Source organism: Lacerta agilis, chromosome 2 (assembly GCF_009819535.1).
Source record: "Lacerta agilis isolate rLacAgi1 chromosome 2, rLacAgi1.pri, whole genome shotgun sequence".
Lineage (NCBI taxonomy): Eukaryota > Metazoa > Chordata > Lepidosauria > Squamata > Lacertidae > Lacerta > Lacerta agilis.
In genome coordinates, this window is record NC_046313.1 from 82,409,267 (window position 1) to 82,420,891 (window position 11,625).

The 11,625-nt window shown below is 43.9% G+C and overlaps 1 protein-coding gene across 1 annotated transcript in view; it reads left to right on the top strand.

Moving 5' to 3' along the window:
* The window catches only part of PLXNA1 (plexin A1), a 283,818-nt gene that overhangs the window by 253,741 nt on the left and 18,452 nt on the right, over positions 1-11,625 (top strand). Inside the window, 2 exon segments of the mRNA XM_033141063.1 lie at positions 10,647-10,793; positions 11,058-11,217. Coding sequence (XP_032996954.1) covers positions 10,647-10,793; positions 11,058-11,217 — 307 coding nt within the window.

The window sequence follows — 11,625 nt, forward strand, 5'->3', positions numbered from 1 at the left end:
GTGGAGCATATATCACTTTGCAAGGATGTAAGGAGAACAGTGCTTTGTTGCTGTTTAAACATTTTTTCTTAAAACCCAGCTCTGTGTATCCTTATTTCATTGTACTGTCTAATCGCCATTGCATTAAGTTGGTCCTATGGGCTACAATGTTTACTTAATTCTAGCTACAGCTCTTGCATGACTTTGGGATTTGGCAGGGGCCAGGTGAGGGAATAATTTAGGAGAGCTCAGGTGATGAAGTCATGGAATACATGAGTTTGTTGGGAGAAAGGCTAGAAATGGAAGGAACCCATTCCTAATATACTGCTGCCTCTGCCACAGACTCTCAGCTATAGAGGCTGCCTGAAGCTTGGGATGGGGTTTGGCTCCTTTCCAACTCTACACACCAAGGGATTCTGTAGCCAGAAGCTTCTTTATTTTATTTTTGCAGCTCTTCTGCAGAAGCCTCAAAGTTCTGCTATAGCCCACCCTTTAAGGAAGAGTTGTGGATCATGTTTTGCATGAGAAAGGTCCCGTGTTCAGTTCCCAGCATCTCCAGGTATGACTGAGAAGAAGCCCTGTCTGAAACCCTGAGGAGCTGTTGCTGGTCAGACAGTTCTGAGATAGATGGACCAATGACTTGACTCGGGCAACCTCGTACTGTATATTATTATCTTTACTGGGTCTGTGACAGTACAATAAAGATAATAATTATTGAATTTATATTCTAGAGTTTTTAGGAGACCCCTGTTCCCTTCACAGGGACGTGGGTGGCACTGTGGGTTAAACCACAGAACCTAGGGCTTGTCGATCAGAAGGTCGGTGGTTCGAATCCCCGCGATAGGGTGAGCTCCCATTGCTTGGTCACTGCTCCTGCCAACCTAGCCGTTCAAAAGCACGTCAAAGTGCAAGTAGATACATAGGTACTGCTCTGGCGGGAAGGTAAACAGCGTTTTCGTGCGCTGCTCTGGTTCATCAGAAGTGGCTTAGTCATGCTGGCCACATGACCCAGAAGCTGTACACTGGCTCCCTCGGCCAATAAAGCGAGATGAGTGCCACAACCCCAGAGTCGTCCGTGACTGGAGCTAATGGTCAGGGGTCCCTTCACAGAACACAGATCAGCCAGGGATCTCTGGGAATTGTGGCTCTGTGAGGGGAACAGGGGGTCTCACTTCTCAGCATCTTTATTAATGGCACTACCCAGGATTCTTTGGGGGAAGCCGTGACTGTTAAGGTGGTATCATAGTGCTTTAAATGTATGGTGCAGATGTAGCCTTAGACTTAAATGTAGAGTTTCTATATAGTCATGACCAAGGCTCCATGTAGTATTTCAAGCAAAGGTGCACAAGTTTTTGAGAATGTGGTGCTGTGTGGTCTGGTCTGAAAATATGCCTCAAGCTGTGTGTGGAAAACACCGGGAGCCCATCTAGTGCTTAAAATAAAATAAAAACCACACCTCTCCTTCAAAAATATCTCTGTGCACTGAGCTCCTGAAATAGATAAATTGCATTCCAAGCTGGATAAAGGAAGGGTTGACTTCATGCTGCTGGAATTTGGCAGCGCCATTTGTCACCACCCAAATCCAATGGACTGGCTCTTTCCATTCCTCCCTACTGGGGCGCATGCAAGCACAAGTATATAAATCTGTGCTGCAGGTTAGTTACCATGCTCTTAGAGCTGCCTTGAGGAAGAGGAGCAGGATCACATCTGTTGCTGGAGTTCCTTTCCATGCAGCGTTCTCCTTTCCTCTTCCCACATCTCTGAAAGGTACAAAGCAGTTGAGCCTACCAGAACTGTTGCCATTGCAGATGGTCATTAGTGAGCCAACATATACTGAGTACTAATGATAATACACACACACACACACACTTATAGCCAATGTTTATGTGCTTAAGCTTCTGGAAAGCATGGTCCTTGGATGCATTTGAACATTGATCCCCACCGCCCCAGATTCTCTGCATTCTGAGAAATGGGCTCTACAGTCTCAGGGCAGCGTTCTTTCACAGCACAGATCAGAGTACACATGTGGTGGCTTTTCCCCAATTGATTTGGGGACAAAATATTTAATCAGCTATCCTTAATAACTAAGCAAACTGTCCCTAAATCTCCTGTATTTGCTCTTGCTGCCCATTTACCAGCCCAAGGCTGCTCCATAGAGACATTTTGACTTTTCTCCTGACAGCTGCTTGCATGGCTATTGGGGGGGGGGGTGGAAAAGTCCTGATTTTATGCTTGAATCGTGGTACCAGTGCATGTGGCAAATAGTTTTATCAGAAAAGTTTACTCACGCGAATTGTCTTGAGTATGGACCAGGCAAAGCCTGATGCTTTTGCTGCCACCCAATTTCCCTTCCTCTCATTTATAAACAATTCAGTGGAGGGACTCCTCCCATCTGCTACCCAGATGGTCTTCTGGAAAAAACTCGATATAACAGTGACCTCAGGCCATCGCCTCACCTTCCGCCTAGCCTTCTCTTCCTCCCCTCTCCACCTTTACGCAAGATATATAAGAAACTGTGACCCATTATTTTGTTCTTTTAATCTCCTTTGCTGCTTGCTTGCTTGCTTGCTTGCTTGCTTTGTTGTTTTGTGCTTGTGTGTTCCGTTGCTTTTATTATACAGTTCAAAATTCTTCAATAAAAAGATAGCTCTGACAATATGTGAGAAGGAAACCTTCTTGCTGGTTTTTATTTTGTTTGGAGTGGCAGTAAGCCAGGCTTTTAAAAAACACACACAAAAGATAAAAACAGACTGGTCAAAAACTGACCATATGGCAAGTTTTAGTTTGAGAGTATATGAAGGAGAACGAGAATGAGAATTTCCCTAGACAATAGAAGGGTGCATTCCCTATAAACATGCTGTTGCTGACTGTGATGTAAATTTGTAGTTGAGTTCATTGTGTTCAGACTTGGTTCTTGGAGCTCTTCAACCATTACATCTCATACGAGCCATTGTCATTTGAGCCAAGTGCACCATGATTGCAGCCGCCCACCTTTACCCTGCTCCATGTTGTTCCAGTCTCCTCAGTACAAAAGAGCAATGTATGTAACCAGCAGCAAGAGGCAGCTCCCATCAACTGATGTCTAGAATATCATTTCTCTGAGTAGCTTTAAAGGGATGAGGATTGCAGGTGGCTGTGAAACGAGTAGTAGTAGTCAAGATACTTGAAACAGGCTTCCCCACAAGCACTTTGCCAGCAGGGAAATATATGTCCCACCCCACACTGCCTCATACTGTAGCAAAAGCACATGCATATCCAGCAAGTGAACGTAATTGCATTTTTGTGTCTGTAGCCATTGGTGAATTTTTACGAAAACGCGTCTTAGGAGAATGACCTGGCAAGGGAATGCCTCTGTGGCTGGGGCATGAGTTTGTGTCCTTGGGTCAAAATGAGCTGATGACAACCAGAACAAAGGAAAGAGAGAATGGTGGTATCTTATATTTACTGCCTTTCCTGTAGGGAAGGGTTTGTAGGAGCACCTCTGATTTGCAGCACTAAGGATGCCCCCCAGATTTGGCTTATGTTTGCACACTTGCTGGTTGGCCCATATGTCCTCAGATAGGCACGAATTATTCCTATGGGTGTGTCAGGGACCAGAAGAGGTGGTGGAGCTAAGGACTCCAAATTAGAAGAGGGGAGAGCATATGTGGCCAGTTCAGAAGTGCTGCTACCCAACAAGCTTGCGGGGACCAGTGTCCCATCAGTCAGAGGATGTGGCTCTGCCATCCTTCGACTCAGAGAACTCCATTGAAGACCTAGTGCATGGGTAGGCAAACTAAGACCCGGGGGCCTGATCCAGCCCAATCGCCTTCTCAATCCGGACCGCGGACAGTCCAGGAATCAGCATTTTTTTACATGAGTAGAATGTGTCCTTTTATTTAAAATGCATCTCTGGGTTATTTGTGGGGCATAGGAATTCGTTCATTCCCCCCCCCCAAGGTCTGAGGACAGTGGACTGGCCCCCTGCTGAAAATGTTTGCTGACCTCTGACCTGGTGAGACCAGAAGCTCTCCCTCTGCATTGCAGAAGTAGCTCTACTGGAGAGGGCTCTACTCAAAGCAGCACCTTCCAGTATGGGCAGGGAGGCTAACAATTAGGATGCAACTCTTGCTGCTATATAGAGCCGAGCTCTGCTCTCCCATAGCTCAGTGCTTATCTGCAGCCTGAGTCCTTCATGAGATCAACACTCACAATAGGTGTAGCATGCAAAGATGTAGTATTAGCTAGCCTCTTGTGACAGCTACACAGCACAAGCACAAGGCCCTTAAAGGAATGAAAAGAAACCCTGCCAATCATCTGTGAGGGAAATGATATATTGATTCAGCACCACTGAAGGCCGAGATCAATGTGCTGCTCTTCTTCTCCCTTCTCTCTATGTCCTTTCCCTGCTTCCTCCGCCCTGGCCTCCCAGGTGGCAGAGGTAGGGACAAGGCAGGCATCATGGAATCGGCAGGCTCGGGCAGTGGTGCTTTTGTTGAGGCCTCGAGCGCTATTCATCAGCCTCCTAATGAGCCATCCCAGGGAATGGGAGAGCGAAGCAGATAAAGAGGAGCATTGAAAAATGCACAATATTAGGTGCCTGATGAGCTAAATCTCATCAATAAGACACTGTGAGCGTTAGATAGTTTGGCTCATGCTGCTTCAGGCTTTCTCTCCACATACGCAGGCACTCACATGCAAATGCCAATGTTTACACTTTACTCTGCATCCTGCAGCTTCTCTTAATCCGTTGAAGGTTAAAGGAGGTGCTCTTCTCAAGAGCATTTGGTCTTTTGGCCCTTCTGCTTTTCACAGGAGCTGGGCTGTACAGCCACTGTGCCTACTTAATATTGGCCAGGGAAAGCTGTAGATAGGAGGGCTCCTGGAAACAGTGCTGAGTTGTCAGTGGTGCAAAGGTAATGGAAGCATTTACATACAATATGTAAAGAGCAGAGCAGGCCTCTAAATCCTTCAGCTTATTTGTGAGATCTCAGCCCTGCATTTGTGTCAGAGAGGGCCAACTGATCAGCGGTAGAGCATGCAGAAGGCCCTAGGGTTCAAGCTCTGGAATCTCCAGTTAAAAGGATATCGGGTCAGAGGACATGGTGCGGCAGTGGCCCAAAGGGCCATAATGAATGTGATCCCCTATAAATCAGTTCATATGCTTCTATAGAAGAGTTATGGTAACCTGTTGCTTTAAGAAACTGGTGATTTGGCAAAGGGCCTTCCCCACTGGGAAAGAAATACAGTGAATACCTCAATCACAAAGATGCAGTTCATAAGCTAAGTTGATACATGGTGAAAATGGCTACAGGTAGCACAGGTTCCCAGCACACAGACTAACAAAATGTAACAGATCTCTGAGAATCAAGGTTTAGTTAGCAATGCTTATTGTGCATGCGTATTAAACTAGGTAATGTTGTACATGTGTACTAAACTAAAATGAGGTAATGAAGAACTTGATTGGTTAATTTGAAATCCTTTGTTTGAAATATTATAAATATCCCTGCCTGGACCTTTGGGCTGGGTTGCAGTTTTGTGAAAAGATTCCACTGTAATCTTTTTGCAATAAACAATAATGGACTCCTAGTTTTTTTTTGGTCTGACTCAGAAGATAGGCCATTTTGGGCCTGCAGCACTGGAAACATCTCTACCAGAGATTGTGGTGTTTTCAGTAAGAGTTCAGTGTAGTGGTTACAGTGTTGGACTGGGAGAACCAGGGTTGAAATCCCTAGTCAGCCTTGAAGCTTACTGTATTGGGCTTCTTGTATGCTACTTAGAGATTATTGTGATTAAGCAGTATACAAATAGTTGAAATGAAATGAAAAAGATTCATTTTGATAGGTCGACTCTATCTAAGTTACTAATGGCCATTACTTTTAATGTGCATACTCTGAGCTTGTTTTACATTGGATAGAATCCTAGGTTAGCTTTTCTCATTCTGGTACCCTCTTGATGTTTTGGATTAAACAAAATGGCAGGGGCTGATGGGAATTTCACTCCAAAACATCTGGAAGGCAACAGGCTAAATTGAGGAAGGCTGGCTATGTGCTGAAATTGCCATACTTCCAGGGTTTGTGGGGAGCCATCTCAGCAAGCTATCGGTGGCTTTCTTCATGTTTTGTTTTGTTTTGTATTTTATGATCAAATGTTTGGTTTTGCCTCAGATCCATTCCTTCCAGGAACTGGGCCCAGAGCCGTGAATTCTAAAAGCTCATCCCATACTGACTGTGCAGTCACTGTCCTGTCGCATAAAAGTGTGTTTTGGTCTATGTCCTTTTTAAAAGATTGAGCGCAGACTTATGATGAGCCCAGGAAAAGCATCGTCTCCCTGCACAAAGAGGTTGTTAGAACTATGTAGTAGGTGCTGGCTGGTGTCTCGCTGTCAGCTGCTAAAGTGCTTCTCATCTTTGCAGATCAGCACATAATCCCTGCTCCAAAGCTGTTGGGGAGCATGTGGTGTTAACATAAGTCCTTGCCTAAAGATGCCAAGTTACCTTTGCCTGGTTTTATGGGCTTGGTTACTATTTTATACTTATTTATTAATATCCCATCCTTCCTCCTAAAGGAGCCCATGGCAGCAAGCCACATCCACAACAAAACATTTTTTAAAGCATTCTGAAAACAGCTAAGTTAAAAACATTCATCCAGTGATTTCACAATTGCCAAGAGCACTGTCCTTAAACTGTCAAATGCCTGGGTAAACAGCAGTGTTTTCAAACTCCTCCTGAAAGTCAATAATGATAGAGACAATCACACCTAACCGTGGCATTCCATGAACAGAGCCACCGCTGAAAAGGCCCTGTCATGGGTCACATGGCCCCTTCCCTCAGTCACAGTAAACAAGGCCTCACTAGCTGTTCATAGGGGCTGAGATAGCTGATAATGAGGAAGGTGCTCTTTTAGGTCCTTGGGTCATTCAGGGTTTCATATGCTGGCGCTAACACCTTCAATTTTGCCAGTAGCTCATTGGCAGCCAGTGCAGTGCTTTCAGAACTAGCAACACAGTCTCATTGGACTGCCCTAGTTACAAACCTAGCAGCCTCAGTCTGTACTGACTATAACCTCTGGACTTTCTTCAAGGGCAGGCCCTCATACAGCACATTGCATAATAGTAGTCCAGACAGAAAGTCACCAAATTATGGGGATTTGCAAAATGTGTGTGGTAGGGGAGAGATTTTGGATTTTGGCCAGTCTTAGACAGTATTCAGAGTGCTGAAGACCAGGGATGGACGGAACCATCTTATTTCCAGTCTGCTTCAACTTTGCATGTGTTTATAAGTCTGTTCCATCCTATTTCCACATTAATCTGTGGTTTTTAAAAGAATCTCTAAGAAAATTAATATTTACACATTATTGAAATACATATTTTATCACAATAAGCTTATTTAAATATGTATTTTATCTCAAAGTATGCATTTCTAAACATGTTTTATGTTAAAATGTGCCATTAATACTTTTTCCCCCCTTTTGGTGTATATTTTGAGCCATAAAATACCGAGATGTACAACATCTGAATAATTGCATTCCAATCTGTATATTAGTCCAGGAGGTGTGAATTAGGTTGGTTTGTTTAAAAATGTGGACTGAATGTAATTATCCTCTACCCCAATAGACAATCACTGATTTATTCTACAGTGGGATCCATCCGGATTTCACTTGCCTTCTCCATGTAGCCAACCCATCGTATCAGAACTTGGTGCCTGCCAGTGATATCAGCATACAAGGGGGGTTGGGGCTCAAGGTCTTACCGCACCTGCAGATCTCTCAGCAAGCCTGGCATGGGCCTGGTGCAATGAGGGACCCAACCAAATGCTTTGTGAACCCTATTTGCCCATGTACCTCCCTTAAGAGAAGGCAAAAGTAATTTCGCCCTTTTGTGTTTGGAGACTTAATAAAAGTGGCAAAGAGCCAAAGCAGGTTATCTTGGAGTCAGTATGTGTGATAGCCTTCCCGTATATAAGAAAGAGCTGGCTAACACATCATTTGGCATAAAGTTGATCTACTGAGCTCACTGTTGGCTTTGCTAGAGCAGATTCAGTGGCCTGTTTTAAATGGGTGTATCACTGTTAGCTTGAAACCACAATCTGCTCTCTAGCAGATCCATGCCAAATCCTCCCACTTCCCTTTGCAAACAGATATTGAACCCGCTAATTCTTATGGAAAGTTCTTCTGCTATTGCATGATTATGGCAACCTGCCCAACTGCACTTTTGTAGCTGGGAGTCAGACAGTTCAAGAGCAGTTACCAAACATAATTAACTAGTTAATACTTACCCCAAGTTTTAAAGAACACGAAGCCCTCTCTGTCTGTTGTCCATTGTATGAGACACGGTATCTGCAGAACCTCTCAGCACTGAGAACGTTAAAACAGGGTTAGTCTTCAGAGCTGATCAAAAGGTAAAAAGCAATCCACTGCTCTCAAGAGTGCCTTTAAACAGCCCTGATAACAGGTCAGGCACCTCGCTCTCAAGCAATGCATGGCTCCTCAGCTGACTGCAAGTGGGAGAAAACTGTGTGATGAGAGATACGACCAAGGAGCCATCTTCAATTTATTCTCCATCTGTGTTGCTTTTTTGTGCCTGAATGGTGTGCAGTTAGCTTTTATAAGTAATAAAAGCCCTCCTTGGAAGAGGCTTGAATTTCTGGCCTCACCTGAAAAGGGGGGGGGCAGGCAAAAATGGGAGAGTCTTGCCATGCTGGAGTGTAATTGCCATGCATGCCTGTTAATGTACGGTCATCATTTGGCTTGTGCATTATGAGGAGACAAGACAGTTATTAATAAACAGCATAGCACCCACATTGGTTCGTTCTCTCTCTCTCTCTCTCTCTCTCTCTCTCTCTCTCTCTCTCTCTCTCTTTTTCCCAAGCAGACTTAATGAAGCCAAGTTTGCAAATGAAACATAATTTCAAAGACAGGCGTGTTGTCGGTAGGTCTAGGGATGATGTATGCCTGTTCTTGCTCGTTAGCAGCTGTCTCTTTAATTACTGCAGATGCTAACGAGATGCTAACAGCATATGGTGGCGGAGAGAGGAGATGCACTTTGCACCAGAGTAGAATTTGTTTTGATGGTGGCCAGCTGGGAAAGAGGTGGCAGGACTGAGGTCACTTGGGATTTTTGTCTCTACCCTTCCTGTTTTCATCTTCACCCTAGTTGGCATAAAAGATTGCACAAGAAAATACTGAAACACTCCTGGGGACCAGCTATGTAGTATCACTCTAGGTCTGATCCAAACACAGTTGAAGTCAATGTCTCAATCCACTGATAACAGTTTGTCTCTCTAGTTCCTCACCACTATCTCAAATGCCTTTCACACTCATCCTATTAATTTCCATCTCTTCTCCCCTGCTTCAGCACCTCACTTTCAGTCCACTTTAATTATACACACCTGACTGCTGAGGCTGACAGTTTTTCAGCTGGGAGTCTACTGGCTCCTTTTGTTTACTGTGTTGTCCTTAACTTTTAATTGCATAAGAATCCCAGATTTCCATTTCTTTTATTGTTAGATTGAAATTGAGTGACCATTTAGTAAGTGAAGAAGAAATAACAGGAAGCATTTATTTCATGTATCTAAGGATTGACTTGTGAGGCACATGGCTATGGAGAGTTGTAGAATCTGGATTTTTTATGTACTGATGAGACAAATTCATAGAGGATATACAGTACAAATCCATTCCTGACTATTGACCATGCTGACTGGGACTGATGGGAGGTGGAGTCCGACAACTTTTGGAGGGCCACAGTTTCCCCATCAGTGTAGAGGAACGCAGATTTATGTCCAGCTTTTCTCTTAACTTCATAGTGCTGGAAGCTCTGAGTGAACAATAGTTAATGGATTGCTTTGTAGTTGTCATATACCCTTTTCTGAAGAACCAGGTCCTGGCTATTGTCAGAGATTGATTCTAGGTTATATGGCTCATTGACTTGATCCAATAATGGGTAAGAATGAACATGGAGAATTAATTTGCAGAAAAACTTGTAGAAAACCACATCAGTCAACCCAGATACCTACTGAACAACCACTTGAGATAGCCCTTTATAGTCTACTTTATCTTATGAAGCCTTTGCTCATGCCTTGTCCATCCCCATGTATTGGATATTTTGTGCTGCCCAATTGAGCCTACCCTTTGGAGGGGAAAGTAGGGTTATAATCCCTGTAGATCAGTGATCTTCGGTGAAGTTCTAGAATTTATAAAGTTCACACATGCTTTTTCGCTGCTTTGATTCTCAAACCATCAAGTACCTCAGCATTAATAGCTGGCATATATTCTGAAAACACCCTGTCCATTATTTTGTTTGGGTGAAAGGTCAACTGAAACAATTGACTTGTATTTTGCAAAGAGTAGGATTTTTCTGATAAGATTTTCCAAAGAATTGCTTTTTTTGGCAAGACAGGGGTAAAAGGAGATACCATACGAAAGCAAATGGGAGCAAGATCCAAAGGTAATAAACAACATAATCATTAGCCAAACTTTGATCTTACTACAACACGGGTCATTTCTGTGTATACATTTGAAGCATGTTCTCCTGGGTCCAGCAAATAATAAGTTGTTGTTGTTGTTGTTGCATGGAAGTAGTGTTTAATAAAATCAGCCTCTAATGCAAGTTTGATTTGAAAACAGCTGCTTATTTTAGGTATTGCAAGGTATGTTCTGTCTAATGCCCTGTGTTTCTCCCTTCTCTTTAGGAGTGTGCAGGTGAACCTCTGTTCATGCTTTACTGTGCCATCAAACAGCAGATGGAGAAGGGACCCATTGATGCCATCACTGGAGAGGCTCGCTATTCCTTAAGTGAAGACAAGCTCATCCGTCAACAAATAGACTACAAAATGTTGGTTAGTGCAAGTGGGAGCCTGGTTTTCTGGAATCTGATCAGCAGGGTCGATATTATTGGGGGGTTAAGAAATTCCACTGCAAAATTTTGCATTCCGCAAAAATTCCAACCTGATGGGGGTTGGAAGAGGGGGTAAAGCTTCCAAGGCAGTTTGATGACTTCTCATTCTCTTGCCCATTTCCCTCTGCATTCCCCCGATATGCAACCATAGTGCAATGTGGCAAATCCCACCATGGAAATACATTTACCTTTTTCTCTCATATAGACGCTGAACTGTGTGAACCCTGAAAATGAAAATGCTCCCGAGATCCCGGTGAAGGTTCTAAACTGTGACACCATCACACAAGTGAAGGAGAAGCTTTTGGATGCTGTGTATAAAGGAGTCCCTTACTCACAGAGACCTAAGGCAGGGGACATGGACCTGGGTAAGTTGCAGAGTTACAGATGTTTGCTGTGCAGTCAGTGTATACTAAAGGGTGGATTTACACAACCAGTTCATATTGCATTTGTACTTGCAGAGGTACCTATGTTAACTTCTTGCAGCAAAAGCAACAGTCTTGTGGAACTTTAAAGAGTAACATACAGTGTTGCCCCGCTAGACGAATGCCTCGCTAGACGAAAAACTCGCTAGACGAAAGGCATTTGCTAGCGGAAGGCTGCCCCGCTAGACGAAAAAGTCAATGGGGCTGCCTCGCAAGATGAAATTTTTTTTTTTGTGCGAAAACCTCCGCGCTCTATTGCCGCTTCGCTAGACGAAAAATTCGCTCTACGAAGACACTTGTAGAACGAATTATTTTCGTCTAGCAGGGCACCACTGTACTTATTCGGAGCAT